This window comes from Indicator indicator, chromosome 32 (genome assembly GCF_027791375.1).
Source record: "Indicator indicator isolate 239-I01 chromosome 32, UM_Iind_1.1, whole genome shotgun sequence".
NCBI classification, from domain to species: Eukaryota; Metazoa; Chordata; class Aves; order Piciformes; family Indicatoridae; genus Indicator; species Indicator indicator.
This window is the reverse complement of record NC_072041.1, coordinates 3,594,118-3,613,824: the sequence shown is the minus strand read 5'-3', so window position 1 is coordinate 3,613,824 and position 19,707 is coordinate 3,594,118. Positions and strand designations below refer to the sequence as shown.

The window sequence follows — 19,707 nt, the reverse complement described above, 5'->3', positions numbered from 1 at the left end:
CGAGACCAGCAACTCCCTCACTGCCCTGTGGGTGGGAGAATCCACCAAAACATGGCACGGTCTCACCACTGCCTGCGAGCAGCTGGCGCTTCTGACAGCCCCGCATTAAAGGGAGCTGAGTGCTCTGCCCGCTGCCTGTCCTGGCACTCCTGGGGCTGGCAGTGCGGGGAGAAGGCAGAAATGGCCCAGCAGAAATGTCCAGGGGGGAAGCTGTGCTCTGGTTTTATTACAGAGAGATGAAGCCAAAACGAGAGGGAAGGAGGTGCTGGGACAAAATGAATTGCTGCAGAAGGGGAGGGGGGAAGGGGTGGCACAGCCAGGACCCCGCAGCCGGCTGGCACATGACGATGAGGTCCAGGGGCACTTCTTGGGCATGCACCTGCCTGACTTTTTCATCTGCTTGGCAGCACAAGGTGTCAGATGTGGGAGCTACGTGCAAGGCAAAGCAGAGGGGTGGGATGGCACAGCCCCCGCCCCCAGCCCTGCCACTCTCCTTCGGTGGAGGCAAAGCAGCATGCACTGGAAAGGTCGTTTCTGTTGTGGTGGCTGCTGCTGCTGTTTGCAAAGGGTGCTGAGCTCCTAGCTCCTCCTTCTGGGGTGAGAGAGAGGCAAACTGACCTGGCCATGAAGAGAGCTTAAAAGGTCAGAAAATAAGCCAAGCATTCAAACTGGTGGCAAGTCCAGGCTGGTTTCCTTGAAGGACACTAGAGACACTGCTGCTTGACTGAGCACAGTGGACATTCCCAGAGCTGAGCTCCTGGTACCAAGAAGCTCTTTCAAGATTTCCTTTTGCTTCTGCAGTGGGCTGAAAAACATCTGAAATATTTATCTCCTCCACTTCTTCCAGCAGAGATCAAAAGGAGTGTGAGATGCACCTGTAACCTGCTGGATCACCCAGCACCTTCAGTGACTTTGAGCAGGGGGTGATGCTGAATCACATCTCAGGCTTGGAAGGAACCTCTGGAGATCATCCAGACCAACCCCCTGCTAAAGCAGGGCACCCAGAGCAGGATCACAATGGCCAGGAGGGTTTGGAATCTCTCCAGAGAAGGAGACTCCACAAACTCTCTGGGCAGCCTGCTCCAAGGCTCCAGCACCCTCACACCAAAGAAGTCTCTCCTTAAGTTCAAATGGCATCTCCTGGGTGCTAGTTTGTGCCTCTTGCCCCTTGTCCTGTCACTGGGCACCACTGACAAGAGCCTGGCCCCATCCTCTTGCCCCCCACCCTTTAGCTATGGATCAGCTTTGATCAGATCCCTTCTCAGGCTGCTCTTCCCCAGCTAACAGCTCCAGGTCTCTCAGCCTCTCCTCGGAAGAGAGATTTGGCTGGATAAAGAGGACAACTGAGCACAGCCTCCCTGTGCCCACCATGCTCCTGCTCTGTGGAAGCAGCAAGTTTTGCTGGGCAAAGCTGCCAGGCTGCAGTGCCCTGGGGAGCTTGGCTGCACTGAGGGCCCTGGGGAGGGCAGAGGTGAGGAGGGTCCCTGGACCCAACCCAGGAGCTGCTGCTGTGCATGGATTTGTGTTCACTGATCTGTTCAGGGGAGGGCAGGAGGAGCTGGCTGGAGGGTTGGCAAGGAGGGAACTGTGCTTGGAGTCCTGAGTGCTTTTGAGACAGGAGTGAGGGCAGGGCTCTCTGGGTCAGGCTGTTAGTGACTCACAGCTGTGTCTCAGAGGGGCAGGCAGTGGGGATTGAGCCAAGGAAGAGGAGAAGCAGCTCACCCCCCTGCAGACTCTGTCCCTCAGGGCTCCTCCAGCAGCACATCAGCTCCTCCAGTGTGGTAGCCACAGCCACAGAATGAGTTGATTTCTCATTCTTTAGTACTGGTACTTGTCCATCAGTTTCACACACAAGCAAGGCAGACACCAAAGTATCCACGAGACAGATCTTTATTAGAAGCTTCCAGTGTATTTTCTCTGCTTCCCTCCTCCACAAAAGTCCTCTTTCAGGCTACACAGCTGCCACAGTCCACACAGAGCCTGCACATCCCTCTCTCTTTCTTGCTCTTCTCTGCTACCCATCTGACTGTACAAGTGCACAGTGCCCTCTCTTAGCAGCAATGATGCAGGGGCTTAAGCACAGCCCCACACACATCAGACTGTAAGGAAAATCCAGACCTCTTCTCTCTCCTTTCATTGCCTCAGACTGTTCCTGTCAAGCCCTTGAGCAGATCCACACAGGCGTTCTGGGCAGGTTTCCCCCAGCACCTTCATGGATCTGGCCCCTGAGTGCTTGACAAATCTCCCATTTGTGCTGTTACCAGACTTGGGAGTGAAGAAACCCCCTCAGGAATAATGCCCTTGGGCAATCAGGAAGGCACTAGAGACAGGGAAGAACCTGAACCACTTCCTTCTCGTTTTTCCCTCCACCTTCCCTCCTGGGTCCTTTCCAGCCCCACAAGGTTACACACTCAGCCATGGCTTCTCCCTTGACATCTCCTCCCTGCCAGCTCTAGGGTGGGAGGCAGAGGAGGGACCAAGTCACAGACCTAGACCCTTCACCTGGTGATCCTCACAGCTAAATATCTACACCTACCTTTTCCTCCTCTCCAACATGCTGCTGTCCTTGTCAGGCCTCTTTCCTGAGGCTCCCCTGAGCTCAGCCCCTTTCCCTGCTGCCCCTGCAGCCCCTTCCCCTCCTGCACAGCCCCTTCCTCTGGCTCTGCCTGCATGACACCTGCCCATGCCCTGCCTACAGGAGCAAGATGTGTCCTTGCAGTGGGTGCTCCTCACCCACAGGGACAGGCACTGCATCCAGCTCAGCAGGGCTGAGGTGACTACATGCAACAGAAACCCTACCTCAGCCTCCTGAACTGTTAGACCAAGCTGTGACTTCTTGGAGTGAAATCCAAGAGGATGATTCCTCTTGCAGTGAGCCAAACTGGTCACAGGAGGCCTGGCCCTTGCCAATCCAGCAGCCCCTTCATCCCCCTCTAGCTGGTGCCCAGCTCTAGCCACGTGTGGCCAGACCCTGCTCAGCAAGGCACCGTGTTTGGACAGAGCCAGCCCTTCCCAAAGCTCTCCTCTCCTCCTCCACAGGTAACCCAGCTCTGCCTTAGGAACAAAGCACTTCCCTGGTTTCACAGAACCACACAGAATCAACCAACCAGGTTGGAAGAGACCTCCAAGATCATCGAGTCCAAGGATCACCCAACCCTATCTAACCAACTAGACTGAGTGCCTGAGGCACTGAGTGCCTCATCCAGGCTTTGCTTAAACACCTCCAGGGATGCTGACCCCACCACCTCCCGGGGCAGCCTCTCTTTCTGTGAAGAACTTCTGTCTCAGATCAAGCCTAAACTTCCCCCTGCACAGCTTGAGGCTGTGTCCTCTTGTTCTGTTGCCTGGGAGAAGAGACCAACCCCCCCTGGCTACAACCTCCTTTCAGGGAGTTGTAGAGAGCAATGAGGTCTCCCCTGAGCCTCCTCATCTCCAGGCTAAACACCCCCCAGCTCCCTCAGCCTCTCCTCATAGAGCTGTGCTCCAGACCCCTCCCCAGCCTTGTTGCCCTCCTCTGGACACATTCAAGCTCTCTCCTCCCTCCACCACCTCAGTGCCTCCTTTGCCACCAGATGGCTTCAGCAGGGAGGATGGACAAGCAGTGCCCTGGAAGAGACATTGTGACTGCTCCTAGGAGATGTCCCAAGTGTGCAAGAAGTGTGCAAAGAAAGAACAGAGCCAGCCCAGGCTGGGCTCCTCTTCTGTCCAGTGCAGGTCCAAACTGCCTACCGTGTTGTCACTGACTGTCACCGGCAGGATCCTGCCCCCTTTAGGGATGGGTCCAGAGAAGTCTTGGTGCTGGGATCCAGGCTTCTCACACTGCCCCAGAACAAAGTCCCCAGCCTCTGCCTCCACTGTCCCCTCCTGTCCTCAGGAAGCATCTCAGGTGTGTGCTGAGCCTAGATCCGGGGGTGTCCTTCTCTGACCTGCCTTCGGAAGTAGCGGATGGCAGAGAGTGTGCCAAAACTTGCCAGGAACACTGGAAAAGAGCCCGACAGGTTTCCAGAGTCAGTCTGGGTGCTTCTTCCAGACACAAAGGCTTTTCTCTACAGTTGAAGATCACAAGCTACTTGGCTTACTCTGCTTTATGGGTTCTAAGGGGATAGGATCATAGAATCAGAGAATTGTTTCAGTTGGAGGAGCTCTCTGAGGTCATCCAGGCCAACCCTCAGCCCAACACCACCATGGCCATGAAACCATGGCCTGAAATGCCATGTCCATAGGTGTTTTGAACACCTCCAGGGATGGTGACTCCATCACCTCCCTGGGCAGCCTGTTCCAATGTCTGACCACTCTTGCAGGAAAGAAATTGTTCATCACCTCCCCTGATGCAACTTGAGGCAATTTCCTCTCATTCTATCACTTGATGCTAGAAGATACTGAGAGCCTACCTGGCTCCAACCTCCTTTCAGGGAGTTGCAGAGAGACAGAAGATCTCCTTTCAGCCTCCTTTTCTCCAGGCTGAACACCTCCAGTTCCTTCAGCTGCTCCTCACCAGCCCTGTTCTCCAGACCCTTCATCACCTTTGCTGCTTTTCTCTGGATCTGCTCCAGCACCTCAGTGTCCTTCTTGGAGTGAGTGGCCCCAAACTGAACCAAGTACTCAAGGTGTGGGACACAGCACAACCAGAACATGTAGAGCTCATGGAGGTGATGCACAGAGCCAAGCTCTTCTCTGCCCTTTCAGTTCATGTTTTTAGTTTGGATTATAACAGAGGTTAAATTCCCCTGAGCTGTGCCCAAGCAGAACTGGGAACCCAAGCCATGCTTTTGGACTTCCCGGTTTAAATTCAGACTTGATTTTGGTCTGTGTGGGTTAGAGTCTGGGTCACAGAACCCGAAAATTCTACCTGCAGAACCTAAAGTGCCAGAATTGCTGGGCCAGGGTGTCCCAGCTGCCTCTCACCTCCCCTCCTTGCCAGGCTGCTTGTTGCATGCTGGCTTATGCAATCCTGAGGACACGAGGGCCCTATCCTGCTTTTCTCACCCTCCCTGAGGCCACCTCTACCATCTCATACTAAGAAGGCAAAGAGAAGCAGGCCAAAAGCTCCTTGTGATGGCTGCACTGAGCAACTTTAGCTAATGAGCTATTCTCAGCCCTGGGTGTCAGCTTCCTGTGTGACCTTAGTGAGGAACATTCCTTGCCTGGACAAGCAGCAGGAAGCTCTGGTCCTGGTGTCTCACCCTCATGCTGGAGGCTCCCTGGTGCCCATGGGCTGAGCCTTGTGCTCTTGGTTTCCCACAACCCTACCTCACACAGCAGCCCTCAACCCTTGGGTCAGAGCTTGGCTAATTTGTGCTGCCCCAGCTTCACCTCTCCCCATCTGTTGGAGAGGAGAGGAGAGGAGAGGAGAGGAGAGGAGAGGAGAGGAGAGGAGAGGAGAGGAGAGGAGAGGAGAGGAGAGGAGAGGAGAGGAGAGGAGAGGAGAGGAGAGGAGAGGAGAGGAGAGGAGAGGAGAGGAGAAGGGAGAGGAGAGGAGAGGAGAGGAGAGGAGAGGAGAGGAGAGGAGAGGAGAGGAGAGGAGAGGAGAGGAGAGGAGAGGAGAGGAGAGGAGAGGAGAGGAGAGGAGAGGAGAGGAGAGGAGAGGAGAGGAGAGGAGAGGAGAGGAGAGGAGAGGAGAGGAGAGGAGAGGAGAGGAGAGGAGAGGAGAGGAGAGGAGAGGAGAGGAGAGAGGGAGAGGAGAGGAGAAGGGAGAGGAGAGGAGAGGAGAGGAGAGGAGAGGAGAGGAGAGGAGAGGAGAGGAGAGGAGAGGAGAGGAGAGGAGAGGAGAGGAGAGGAGAGGAGAGGAGAGGAGAGGAGAGGAGAGGAGAGGAGAGGAGAGGAGAGGAGAGGAGAGGAGAGGAGAGGAGAGGAGAGGAGAGGAGAGGAGAGGAGAGGAGAGGAGAGGAGAGGAGAGGAGAGGAGAGGAGAGGAGAGGAGAGGAGAGGAGAGGAGAGGAGAGGAGAGGAGAGCTTTGTCTGCTTGCAGGACTCAGCGCAGCAGGACAAGACTTCAGCTGAGCTGTGTTTGGAGAAATTCTACTTATACAGCAGAATAATAAATATAAATACATAAAAACCTTTTCTAGCAGAAAAGATTATCATTTTACAGCAGAAAAAACAGGGTCATTTGTTCCAGCTGAGATGAAGAAGTAAAATCCTGCATGCTCAAGGTCTTGAGTCAGCTTCTGGCCAGTGAGGACCCTAAAGAAGCCTCTCTGCCCCTGACACACTGGTCCTGGTCCCTGGTCTAACAACTGGAGGGATTGGGGCCAAAGCCAGGCAGACAGAATTGTCTTACAGCTCAAGCCAGCAGTGTGGGCAAAGGACAACCCCTGAGCAACCTGATCCACTTGGAGGTGTCCCTGCTGACTGCAGGGGAGTTAGTTGAACAAGATGACCTCTGAGAGTCCCTTCCAACCCATTCTACGATTCCATGATCCTAGGGAGGTGAGTAGGAATCAGGCCTGACCTTCCTGTAGGACAGAAGGTGTTAGCCAGCAAGAAGCCACTTTGGGGAAGCAGGAGGATGACTGCATTGCCCCCCAGGCATTGTTAGGTGTGACAGCATCCCTGCCTTTCCCCTCACCATGCCTTCAATGGGGTCCTTCCCACCCTTCTCCCACCAGCCTGGGCACCATACTTACAGGTCTTCCAGGCATCTGGAGCTTGCAGGTCGGAGGTCTTCACTGCCCAGGAGGCAAAGGCACAGAAGACAAGGCACATGTCTTTGTGGGTCAGTGCCAGTGGAATCTCAGGCCCCCCTGTGAGTAGAAGAGCACAAGGTTTGGGGTTCCATGATGTCTCCTCTGCCACAGGAGGCTCTGGTCCCTCTGGGGCAGTGGGTCTCATGCACCCTCAGAGAAATGTCATAGAATTGTCAGGGTTGGAAGGGAGCTCAAGGCTCAGCCAGTTCCAACCCCCCTGCCATGGCCAGGGACACCTCACACCACAGCAGGTTGCTCACAGCCACATCCAGCCTGGCTGCAAAAACCTCCAGGGATGAGGCTTCCACCACCTCCCTGGGCAACCTGTGCCAGTGTCTCACCACCCTCATGGGGAAAAACTTCTTCCTAACATCCAATCTGAATCTCTCCACTTCTAATTTTGCTCCATCCCCCCAGTCCTATCCCTCCCTGACACCCTCAAAAGTCCCTCCCAGCTTTCTTGTAGCCCCCTTCAGATCCTGGAAGGCCACAAGAAGGTCTCCTCGGAGCCTTCTCTTCTCCAGATGGATTATTCCCAACTCTTTCAGTCTGTCCTCATAGGAGAGGTGCTCCAGCCCTCTGAAGACTCAGGTCCCAGAAGACCTTTTTGCACCCTTGGTGAAGTCAAATATGGCTATTTAGGACTCAGGCAAGGGGAGGGGACTGTGTTCCACCCCTCTCAGTCTGGCATTTTATGAGCCAGAGGCAAGTATTTACTAGTGCTGCCCATGGATGTGGAAGGCAGAGTCAGTAGATGAGATGTCTCCAGGATCTCTGCCTGCTTCACCTCCTCTCTGCACCTCTTCCCAGGTCTGGGGAGTAGAATTAGGATTTAGCAGTTCCTGGGGTGGCTGCTGATGCTCTGGGGCTGCAGGCAGGTCCCTCTGGGCAAGGTCCCCTTCCTGCAAGATGAAGGCAGCTCTGGGACCACACAAATGCTCCTGGGAAGCAGCAAGGGTTTGTTATGATAGGGGGAGAGGGAATGGATTGAAGCTTGAGGAGGGCAGATTTAGACTGGAGATGAGGAAGAAATTCTTGACAGTGAGGGTGGGGAGACACTGGAACAGGTTGGCCAGGGAGGTTGTGGCTGCCCCCTGCCTGGAGGTGTTCAAGGCCAGGCAGGGTGAGACCTTGAGCAACCTGGGCTGGTGGGAGGAGTCCCTGCCCATGGCAGGGGGGTTGGAACTGAATGAGCTTCAAGCTCCCTTCCAACCCAAACCATTCTATGAATCTGTGAATCTCTCCATGGATCCTACCTCACTCCTACCACCTGCTAGGTCCAGGGAGGGAGACAACCCTGAGTGCTCTCCAGTTCTTCCTCTGCTGGAGTTCCAGCCTGGCACAACTTAGAGAGGTGCTGCAGGAGGAGGTTCTTTTTGCTCCTGTGTTTATCTGAGCAGGCTTTTCATTAAAGCTGCCTTATTAATTAGCTACCCCCATGGCAAAGGGGTTTTTCTCTGTGCAAACAGGCTGGAAGCTCTGTTTGGAGGCACCCTTTGGGATGAGTCATTCATTGTTTGGTTTTAGTATTAACTATGAGGCACTGTGGCCATGAGCATCATAGAAGCTTGGAGATAAATGTGCTGGTGGTCCTGCTGGGTCAGACTTGCTCTCCTTTTAGTCCCATTTCTCTTACCTGCCTCAGGTAACCTCTGAGGTCTCTGCAAGGTATTTCTCAAGTGAGTGTGTACTGTAAAAACCTCCTCACCAATTTCAGTTGGAAGCCTTGGACATGTCCTGCTCCATGCACACCTTTTCCACCCCCATCAATTATCAGACCAGCTTGAACAGGAGAGCAGCTCAGCAGCCCTTGGCCTTATCTCAAGGGCATGAGGTCTTTGGTACAGAAGGGGTTTTGCTGCTCTGCCTCCCATTCCCTCAATCAGAAACAGAGCTTTGTGGTGCTGCAGGCAGTTGGATAGCTCTGGGCTGGGGAGTTCCTCTCTCTACCACTCTGCCTGGTGCAGTAACACCTAATCCAGCCCTCTGCTTCAGCAAGTTCTCCTTGGCCAGAGTGCAGAAGAACCTCTACAGTTCAAGGGGACATATGAGTCATCTAGGACAGGGATTTCAGGCCAGCCTGAGGTTCAGCCTGTTGCATGCATGCTGCCAGGACCACCTCTCTGCTCCAGGACTGGAGACAGTGAGGAGCAAAGCAAATTATGCATGGACAATCCCTAGGTTCCATGCCTCCTGCAGTGCTGGGAGCCAGCCAGGACAGTGTGAGCCTCACAAGAAGCCAAAGCCTCAGGGCATGACACAGTGGTGGCAGCCCAGGGCTGCTGTGTGGCAAGGGTAATGTGCCAGGGGGGTGATTTCAGCCCTACTAAACCTGGCAGAGCCCTCCAAAATGCTCCCACGGGCAAGGTGGCCTCAATGCCACCACAGCTGGAGTGGAGATAGGCCAGAGCTGGCTGCCAGGCTGCCCAAGGAGCAGTGGGAGCAGAGGAGACCACGCAAGGCAGAGGCACATCTCCATGCCCAGCGTGCAGGGGGTAGCAGTGCTGTACCTCTCAGTGCAAGGGCCATGTCCAAACTTCCTGGCTCTGCCTGGCCTCTTCCTGGTGGAGCCAGTGGGACGAGGGAAAGCTCTCCAGATCCTCTCCTCAGGAGAGCCTGAGGGGCTGGGGCTTGGCCTCCAACCAAATGCCTTTGCAGGAGGGACTTCAAAGCCCCCACAGCTTTCTTCACCTCGGAGGCTGGGGTGACTGAGAAAAGCCTTCTCCAGCCCACCCTGCTGCCAGTCCCATCTCTGAAGAAGTGTTCATAGACCTCAGGGACTGAGATAATCAGGGAGTCTCTGACTGGAGCTGAGCTGGGATCCTCATTTTGCAGCTCAGTGTGGTCCAAGCTGCTGAACTTCTTTCGCTTCCTGTCTTTACCCTTTGCTTTTTTCCTGGTTCTTTCCGGTTCGTTGAAAAAATACTCATACAGTTCAGGCAAGGATATTTCCCTTTCCAAGGGTGTCTTCTGCCCTTCCATGGAGTCCCACATCTCTTCTTCTTCTCCTTGGGAGTCACAAAACATGTAGTCGTACATCTCGGGCCAAGTCACGTCCAGGCTGTCTGCTCTTGCAGGGGCCTCAACTGCAAAGCAAGGGGGGCCCAGCTCCTTGGGGGTCTCAGCTGCAGGCTCCCCACAAGCACCCCCAGTAGCACCCCCTGCAGAAGACACCACTATCTTGGGATGGGGAGGCTCCCTGGGTGCAGCACCCCCTCCAGAAGCCACTGCTATCTTCAGATGGGGAGGCTCCCTGGGTGCAGCACCCCCTCCAGAAGCCACTGCTATCTTGGGGTGGGGAGGCTCCTTGGGTGCAGCACCCCCTCCAGAAGCCTCCACTGGACTCTTGGGATGGGGAGGCTCCTTGGGTGCTGCATCCCCTCCAGAAGCCACCACACTCTTCAGACGGGGAGGCTCCTGGGGTGCACTGTCTCCTCTAGAAGCCACCACACTCTTGGGAAGGGGAGGCTCCTTGGGTGCAGCATCCCCTCCAGAAGCCACCATACTCTTGGGATGGGGAGGTTCCTGGGGTACAGCATCACCTCCAGAAACCACCACACTCTTGGGATGGGGAGGCTCCTGGGGTGCAGCATCTCCGCCAGAAGCCACCACACTCTTGGGGTGGGGAGGCTCCTGGGGTGCCTCCTGGCATGCCTCTCCCGGGGGAGCTGCAGCCTGGCTGGCAGGGATCTCTGGCACATTGTCACGTACACCCAAGCCACCAGCCTGTCCTGGCTTTGGCTGCTTGGTGGCTTTTGTCTTCCCCTGGGGCTGTGTCCCTGGCTCCTTCACCTTCTGCTTCAGGGGAGTGCTCATGGCTGGATCACCCTCATCCGTGCCAGGGCCGGGCGCTGGCCGTTTGCTGTCTGCTGCCTCCTCGCTGCCCAGCTTCACCAGAGCTGGCCTGGCTGCCTTCTCCTTCCCTTTGCCCTTCCGTGAGGACAGGGGGGAGCTCAAAGGTGTCTTCACAGCTGCACCAGTCCCTTGTGCCACCGTCCCGGCAGGTTCCCTGTCCCCTTGGGCTGCCTCGGTGACGCTGGCTCCGCGCTGCTTGCGGCTCTTCCTCGGCTGTCCTGGCACCTTCGGCCTCACCACGTCCGGGGAGCTCGGCTCGGTGCCCGTTCTCTCCCTGCTCGCCTCCTCCCGTGCCGGGGAGCCGGGTGCTTTGGGGACAGTCTCCAGCGCCGGCCCTGGTGGGGGATCACGCAGGGGTCCCTGCACCCCTGGATCAGAGCGGGAAGCGCTGCTGCCAAGCCTTTTCCTTGCTGAAGCCTTTGGGGAGGCAGACTGTGCTGGCAAGCTGTCCTGCACGGGAGCCCCCGGCTGTGCCACCGCTTTGTCATGGGGCTGTGCCCCTCCTGTGCCCCCTCCCTGCTCGGGGCTGCTCGCTCCAGCTGCCTGGCTGGGATGCTCCATGGCCTGGCCGCTGCTGGCTGCTCCTTTCTCCGGTGCCGGCTGCGGTGCTGCCGCTTCACATGCTGCGTCCTGCCCGGGGCTGCCCTCGGCGCTGCCACTAACCGGGCTGGCAAGGGTGGCAGCAGGGGGGCAGGGCGGCTGCCTCCCCTGCACGCTGGGCATCGGGGCGGGCGAAGGGCGGGCGGGCTCGTCGCTGTCACACAGAAACCTGCCGACGGAGCCCAGCTCCGCTTCGTCCTCGCTGCCCGACAGCAGCTCGGGCAAGGAGAGGTGCCCAGCAGCGAGCCAGCGCGGGGGGGCGTCTCCGGGCACCCCACGTGGGGACGAGCTCCCCGTGCCAAGCTCTGGCCTGCTGCCCACCCTCGCTGCGAGCTGGCCGTTGGTACTGGCGTGGCAGCCGCTGCCCGGCACGCCGTCCCCTTGCTCAATGTCACTGAGACACTGCTCCTCGGCCGTGGCCAGCGCGGCCGGCGCTAGGTCGCATTCCTCCGACTCCAGGAAGAACTCAGCCCAGTCCCTGTCGTTCAGCTGGATGCTGTACTCGAAGTCATCCATGCCTGCAGCAGCAAAGAGAGAGGAGATGAGGGGACCGGAATCAGCGCACAAAGCTGAGGTGCATGCCCCCTAACCCTTTCCCCCCAAGTTCCTGCCCTGCTTCCCTGCCATCTGCTCATCCTCACTCGTTTCCAGATGAAACCAGGGCAAGGATAGGGCAGCTCCTGGGAGACTCAGCAGGGCAGAATCACTATGCTGGACCATAACCCAACCAGCACTTGGAGAGACCACTACTACCCCCCTCAGGTTCCTTCTGCCTCTGCTCCCCAAGCACAGCAGCACAGAGAGGTTGGGATTCTCCCACAGCAGCATCACACCTCACAGGCCCCTTTCCTGCCCCTCTTTGCCTACAACCCATTAAAAAACCCCGAGAGGATTCATGCTCCTGAGCATTCCTGCTGCCACAGCATCGTGCATGAAGGTGGCATGAAGCACAGTCCCAACCAAGACATTTCAGCAAGCCACAGCAGCCCCTTCAAAACTCTCAGCTCTGGGGAGGGAGATGCAACAGAGTCCAAAAGCAGCAGCAGAAGCAGAGATCAGAAAGCTGCATCCTACCTGTGCCACAACCTAAGGTGGTGGTGGTGCCATTCAAAGAGCCATGCAAGAAAATCCTCCCAGCACAACATGATGCTGTACCCTTGACGGGGGCAGAGAGCTCAGCTCCAGCAAAGAGCCATTCAGGGGCTAAAAATAGACATTCCCCCCTACACACTCACCTCCCTCCCCAGGGTGTCATTTGAGATCCTGGTGTGATGGGTTCAGAGAGGGCAGATCCATATATAGAAGCTGGTAAGGGAAGATATGAGGGTGCCAGCCAATGCCTTTCTGTCTCACAGCCTCTGGGGTCTCTGGGACTGCTCCTGGTGCCCACTGCTTGCTTCTGGCCTCTGCCTGGGCTTGCTCCATGGGATGCTGTGGGCATCAAGAAGGACTCACATGCTTGGTATCCACCTTGGGGGTCCTTGGTAGGGACAGGGTGCTGGCCATGTTGCTCTGCATGCTCCAAAGAGCTGGGAGGCAGCAGCCAGCTCCTGCCCAGCAGGCTGGAGGGCAGCTGGGTCAGCAGAGAAGGAGCTCAGGCACAGAGCTCCCAGCCCTTAGCGTGACACATGGCAATGACTGTTCTGGTTTCAACATGACCACCTCTTTGCCTCAACCTGCAGAGATTTGTCACCCATTTCTAGGGTGCCACAAAGGTGCCTCAGGGATGCTCACCTATGGATAGCATTCCTAGGGCACAAATTGCCAGCCTACTGTGGACTGACATCAAAAGACCACAGCCAGCATCATGCTCTTGTGATGAAACTTCTGTGGTGCATGGCAGCCACCCCACCCAGGAGCATCTGGTGCAGGTGGCAGAGGGGCCCTTGGGTTGGAGATTCAGCCTGGCACGAGGGAGTTACAGGGGAAGCAACTGGCTGAGGGTGGCCTGGTGGGTCAGCAACCACAGCCTGAAATAGCCCTCAGCTCCTACAAGACCTGGAGCCTGCCTCCCAGTGCATGCCCTCCCCTGACCTGGGCACCAGAAATAGATGCCCTGAAGCAGCTGTCTGCAGCAGTGTCTGTGACCAGTAGCCCAATTCCAGGCTCTGCTGCCCCAAGAGGGACCAGCACTGCCCAGAGGCTCCAGCCACCCCTTGGGTCACCAGGCTGCAGTAGACCCCAAACTGGAGCTTGCAAGTTGTGTAGATGCTGTGGGCATCGAGAGGGACCCACACGCTTGGCACCCACATGCTTGGCACCCACCTGGGGGGTCCTGGCTGGGGACGGGGAGCTGGCCGTGCCGCTCTGCGTGCTCCAAGGAGCCGGCAGGCAGCAGCCAGCTCCTGCCCAGCAGGCTGGAGGGCAGCTGGGTCTCCTGCCCTGGCAGCACCCACATCCTGTGGGAAGGAAGCTCCCCGCGGTGGCTGCCTTCACGCACTGCAGTGCCAGGGAGCGAGCCAGGAGCGCGCAGCCCATCGGCAGCTGGAGCTGCAGCGCTGCCCCACGCCGCCGGGGAAGCATTGACCAGGACACACTTCCTTTCTCTCTGCTCCCCACTGACGCACATAGGGAGCCTGTTGAGCTGAGAAAATGTGGAAGGAAAGAGGTTTTGCTGTCTTCCCATCCTATCTGATTCCTGATCTGGGTACACCCTTCTCCCTCTCCCCCCCCTTCACACGCGCTTGCGGACACAGAAGGGAAACCAACTGGCTTCCTCTTCTTGGCTGCAGTCAACTTCCTTCCCTTTGAGTCCAGCAGCCAGGGTTAGTCAGAAAAAAAAAAAAAAAAAAAAAAAAAGAAAAAGAAACCCAAACCTTTAAACTCTGCCTTGCAAACCACAGCAAAGAACATAAAAGAGACAGAGGCAGCGAGACGGAACTGGGAGCCAGCAGCGGCCCTGCGTTATCAGTGTGACAGCTCCAGCCAGAGCTGGAGCAGCCACACACCAAACCCAACAGGAACTGCACACACCCCACCACACGTTCCACCCTGGCCTCTGAGACACAAACAAGCCTCAGCACAGGAGACATCCAAGTATTTCTTTAGCTGGCCAGGGTAAAGCCCACACACCGTCCTTGGGGGAATGATCCACATCTGCAAGCACTTCCCTGCCGCCTTCGGGGGGTGGAAGGGGGCCACAAACTCCGAGCGTGGACTTCAAGGGCAAGGCTCCCTGCCACGAGCCGTGCAGGCTGCAGAAGGACAGCCAGCAGCCAGGACAGAGCATCTCCAGTTACCTTCTGGCATGTGGTGTGTGACCCTGTGGGATACCTGGCTCCTGCTCTCCAGAGGAGCTGCTGCCAGGTGCTGGGATGCTGCAGGGCTGCTCCAGCGCTTCCAGACCAACGTGACTGGTGGATGCCACCTGCTGAGCCACGGGCAGGTGGGCACAGACCCACCACTGCCCCCCAGCACCTCCTGTATTGGCTCTTTGGTATTAAGGACATTATATAAATAACTAATGTCAACGTGAAATTGGAGAAGGGCCTGAAATAAAGCAGCACATGAGGCCCCTCTCTGCCTGATGGAGCAGGGCATAGTGTGGGAGAAAGAGTTGGAGTCAAGGGCATGGAGCTAGGTGAGAAAACTGGGAATGCCATGGAAGGGTACTTCCTTTGGCATAAATAAACCCTTCAGGCTCCACGTTTTACACTCCAAGTGTAAAGGGACTTCAACAGCTTGGCAGGGAGGAAAGGAGCTATCAGAGCTACATAAAATAGGACTCTAAGATAAGCAAAATCCAGGCAAACCCAGTTGGGAAAACTCTACCTTCCCAGAGCTTTTAAAATCAGCACTAAACCATCTTGAGCTGGGGGGGAATTTGGGCTGAATTCACTGCCAAGACAAGGCAGACAATGCAGAGAAATGTGGGTTTGATTACAAACACATCCTCCCTGCCCTAATCTAGACCCATCACATGCTGTGTGTTAGGGGAGGAAGGGAGTGATGAGTTTGCAGTAAAAGCAATGGAAAAAATAAACCCAACCAAGCAACCATAATGGGAAGAGAAACATGTCCACAGCTTCAGGAGCAAGACTGTGGTGGCATTTGCTGCTTCCCACTGCCTGGGACAGGCAGCTCTGTTTGTGGTCATTTTCTCATGCTTTGGGTTGATCATCATCCTTCAGCCTCAGTCACTGGTGTTGTGTGGCCTTGTGTCTGGCTGATCCCTGGAGTCTGGGCTTCTGCTCTCACAGCACCAGCCTTTCCTTCTTGTCATGTGTAATTCTTCACTGTGAGGGCCACAGAGCACTGGAACAGTCTCCCCAGAGTGATTGTGGAGTCTCCTTCTCTGGAGATGGATGCATTGCTGTGCAACCTGTGCTGGATTCTATGGTCCTGCTCTGGCAGGGGACTTGAACTTGATGATCTCTGGAGGTCCCTTCCAACCCCTAGCATCCTGTGATCCTGTGATTTTTTTTTCCCTGATCTGATTCATTCAAGTAACTAATGATAGGATGAAAGGAAATAGCCCCAAGTTGCACCTGGAGAGGTTTAGGTTGGAAATCAGGGGAAAAAAAATCTTTGCTGCAAGAGTGGTCAGGCACTGGAACAGGCTGCCCAGGAGGTGGTGGAGTCACCAGCCCTGGGGGTGTTCCAGAAATGTGTGGCCATGGCACCTGGGCACAGGGTTTGGTTGGACTTGATCTTAGGAGTCTTTTCCAACCTTAATGATCCTAAGAGTCCTTAGAATCTGTCACCTGATCACTGCTATGATCCTCCCCTTCCATAAACTCCTGTGAGGTGCAAACTGCCATAGGGATAGCTCAGCCCTTCGTGTCCAGCAGCAGGGAATGCTGAGCTGCTCAAGTCCAGCTTTGACCTTGCACCACTAACAGCCACAAGCCCTCCCTTGTGATGGAGACAGAGCAAGGTAGGCCATTTAGACCTACCCCAGAGAAAGCCTGGAAGGAAGAGTTCCTCCATGCTGAGGAAGGGGTTAAGTCTGCATTGAAACTGAGAGTGCAGTGAAGCTGTAACCACCAGTCTGGTTTTGCTGGTTTGGGGGCAGGTGAGTGGCTAGGAGTTATCACCCCCAAACCATCAGAGGTCTGCACTGGGGGTTTGTTTTTTCCTAAACCCTTTAACTCTTTTGGTTTGGTGTTTAGAGGGTGGTTTTTTTTTTTCTTTCTTTACCTGGAACTCACTCCCCAGGCTCTCTTAAAATTCAGATCCATGCTCCCTGAGCTGCCAGCAGCAGGCTCACTCAAAGGTCAGCCTTAGCTGACTTGAAACTCAGCCTGCACTTGCCTGAAACTCTGCCAAGCTCTTCCCAAAGCCTTGTATCCTGGCCTCAGTTTCGGGTTGCTAATCCAAGTCTCGCTGGGTTTCAGGTTTCTCTGCAAGCTTTGGCTCTGCTCTACACAAGAATAGCCTCAGGCCACAGAGAGGCTGCTGGCTGGACCCTTCCCGCTGGGGGGCATGGGGACAGCAGGCAGCCACCTTCCCTGCCAAGAATCAGGAGGCAGAGCAAGGAGGGCAGATAGCTGCCTTGGAGGCACAGCACACAGATGGGCCCAGGATCACAGAAGTGTTTTGGTTAGAAGAGAACTTTCAGATCTTCAAGCCCAACCTTTAACCCAGCGCTGCCAGGGACCACTAAACCACAGCCCTCAGCACCACATCTCCACAGCTTTTCAATCCCTCCAGGGAAGGAGACTCCACTACTGCCCTGGGCAGCCTAGGCCAGGCCTTGACAGCCCTTTTGGGGAAGAAATTGTTCCTCGTGTCCAACCTAAACCTGCCCTGCTGCAACTTGAAGTCTTTTCCTCTTGTCCTATCACTTCATCCTTGGGAAAAGAGACCAAACCCCACCTGGCTCCAACCTCCTCTCAGGGAGTTGTAGAGAGCAATGAGGTCTCTCCTCAGCCTCCTTTTCTCCAGACTTCACAACCTCAGTTTCCCCAGCTGCTCCTCACAGGACTCTGACCTCTCAGCTGTATCCCTCACCCGGGACTCACCATCCCTGAGGGGCAGACTCTGCAGCTCTCCAGCTCTGCCTCTCTCTAGGCACTTGCCAGCCAGAACAGCCAAGAAGCTGTGGGGTCACCAACTCCTGTCCCAGTTGGAGAACCCAGCAGGATGAGCTAGAGCCATATGAGCCACAGGAGCAGTTGCTAAGCTGTTGGAGGGCAGGCAAGAGCTGAACTGGTAGGAAGCTTAGCACTGCAAAGCTATCCCACTGCATGGCTTTAGTCTGAAGCCCAGCACAATGCCAGCAGCCCAGTGCATGGCCTGTGATGTTTCTGGCTCAGGACCAGCAGCCACAAAGCCAGGTGACCTCTGTCATGTCACAGCCATCTCACTTTTCACTTTGCTCCCCGATGTGAGACAAACCACACGTGCCAAGCTCTCTGCAACTCAGACCCGGGCAGATAGAGCTGCTCTATTTTTTGCTGCAAGGCTTCACAAGAGGTTGCTGGGCTGAAGTTCCACTTTGCAGGACTCAAGACTCCCACCACAGGATCCAACAGGATCAGTGCTGTACCTGTGGAAGTAATTTTCCCTGCCGTTTCCACTAGATGTCACTTACAGCCAGAAAGTTAGCAGTTTCCCTAGGTTTTTAACCTCCTCCTGACGTGCAGGTCTATGTCGATCCTAAAAAAAAACCGGGTCTTAGACGTCCAGCACATGAGGAGTGTGATGGTATTCGAGCAGTCAGGGTTGCAGGCTGCAGGGGAGGGCTGCAGGACAAGCTGACAGCTCCTGAGCATCCCATCCAGCTGCTGTGATGCCTCTAGGGGAAAGGAAAAGGCTGGGAGAGCAGCAGGGTCTTTGCTGACAGCAATTTGTGCGTGCTGGGAGCCTCTGCAGCCAGCCTGTCCTCCTGCCTGCTGCAGCATCAGATGTTCAGTGATCCAGGCAGGTGGGTCACCAGCTGCCACGTGTGGGTGGCTGAATCTTGGAGCAGGCAGCAGGCAGCTCTGTCTCTGCAGTCACCCACCCGTCCCAGACACCCTGGGGTAAGGCTTGCTCTGCCTTTACACAGCGTGGCACAAGAGCAGCTTGGCCCTGAGTGGGGGCTCAGAGGTTTTGCTGCAATGCCAGCAGTCTTCTGACCCTGAGGTCACAGCATGGCCTGGGGCCAGGGCAACTTCAAGCCCTCCAGACAGCAACAAAAATCATTGGCATCTCCATGCCAGTGCCAAAGCAGCTGCCTCCCTCGTCCCACGAGGCTGGCACTGCACACAAGTGCTGGCTCAGACCTTTCCTTCAGGGCTCCTCTTCCCATGCAGAACAGAGGGGTGGGCAGCAGCCCAGGGCATGGCTGAACCTCACCTTAAACCCACCCCACAAACTGCTGCCCATGCCCCACAGCCTGCTCCACCTCTGCTCCGCCACCGAAAGGAGTGAGAGCTGCCTGAGCTCAGCGTGGAAGCCAGTGAGATTGCACCTCTGGGACTGGCTTCTGGGATCAGGCTCTCTGCAAGGCAGATGCCATCCTGCCTGCTGCTTCCAGCTTGCTGCTAGAGGTTTAAGCAGCTGCTTCATCTGTGCTCAGCAAAAAAAAAAAAAAGAAAAAAAAAAAAGGCATTTTCATAGACCCATAGAATGCCAGGGGTTGGAAGTTCATCTGGAGATCACTGAGTCCAATCCCCCTACCAAATCAGCATCACTTAGGGCAGGTCACACAGGAACACATCCAGACAGGCAAACCCAGATGGAGATGAGGAGGTCCTCAGACCCATGTGGTAAAAGCATAAAGTAAAACCCCAGGGAGCATGAGCTGGGGACTTGGGCCACCACTTTGGGGTTGTTTTTCTCCAGCCCCCAACATTCTGGTGTGAAGGAGAGAGCCTGATTCAGACATAACAGGAGGGGAAGGCAGTGCTGGCCAGCACAGCGACCCTGGCCCTTAGGAGCAAGAGCAAGCTCCAGGATAAGGCATGGGAAAAGAGAAGGACCTGAGACTTTGTGACAGAGCATCAGCTTGGTGAAGCTCTCCCCTCCCCATCCTGGCTGTGGGCCTGGAAAGGGCAACGGTAGCTGGACCTGCAGCCACAGCTCCGTTCGCTGTCCAAGTGGCTGATTAATTATGTTTTGGGTTGAAAGGGCTTCCCCTCCCACCCCAACCCCAAATGTAAGCTGTTCCACATCTGCAGGGCTCTGTCAGTCCTCAAGGTCCCAAGTTCTTCACCCCTCTGCTGCCCACCCCCTTCCAAACAGCTCCTATTCCCAGCTGAGCAGGGCACGGAGGTTTGTGTTATTCTAACTCCCAGTATCTCGGCCACTTCACTGAGCTCAGCCCACCCACTGTCAGCAGCTTCAAAGCACAGAGGAGAGGTCAGGTTGCAAGCACAACAGACACCAGTAGCTCCTTGTACATGGCTGCTCCACTCACCCTCTCTCCCCAGGGCAAGAGAGTCCTGGAGCAAAGACTCCAGCTCCGGGGAGGTTGCCTTCTGCAGCACTCGGGTCTGGCTTGAATTAAACCAGCCATGAAGAGCTGATGACATTAACCCTCTGAAGTCTGAGGCTGGGAGATGGGAATCCCACCACACTTGGTTGTTCTGGAGAGCTGCTTGTCCTTCTGCCCATGGAAAGTGCTCTCAGAGCTCCCACAG

At 55.9% G+C, this 19,707-nt stretch overlaps 1 protein-coding gene across 1 annotated transcript; it reads right to left on the bottom strand.

The window, feature by feature from the left end:
- Nucleotides 1–3,899: 3,899 nt before the first annotated feature.
- PERM1 (PPARGC1 and ESRR induced regulator, muscle 1) lies at nt 3,900–11,656 on the bottom strand. The gene is made up of 4 exons (XM_054394836.1): nt 10,270–11,656; nt 9,196–9,834; nt 6,626–6,742; nt 3,900–3,979 (listed from the first exon to the last, which is right to left on the bottom strand). The coding sequence occupies exons 1-4, from the start codon at nt 11,654–11,656 to the stop codon at nt 3,900–3,902; spliced, it is 2,223 nt and encodes a 740-aa protein (XP_054250811.1).
- Between the last annotated feature and the right edge of the window lie 8,051 nt (nt 11,657–19,707).

Bases quoted from the DNA above. Each gene is read 5' to 3' on its own strand.
- PERM1 (XM_054394836.1), bottom strand. From the start codon at position 11,656: ATGGATGACTTCGAGTACAGCATCCAGCTGAACGACAGGGACTGGGCT. The intron at 9,835-10,269 runs CCCAGGAGCCTC...GGGGTGCTACTG, and splicing joins TTCTGGCGGAGATGCTGCAC to GGGGTGCTTGTGGGGAGCCT. The intron at 6,743-9,195 runs GTACAGCACTGC...TTCTACTCACAG, and splicing joins CATGGCCCTTGCACTGAGAG to GGGGGCCTGAGATTCCACTG.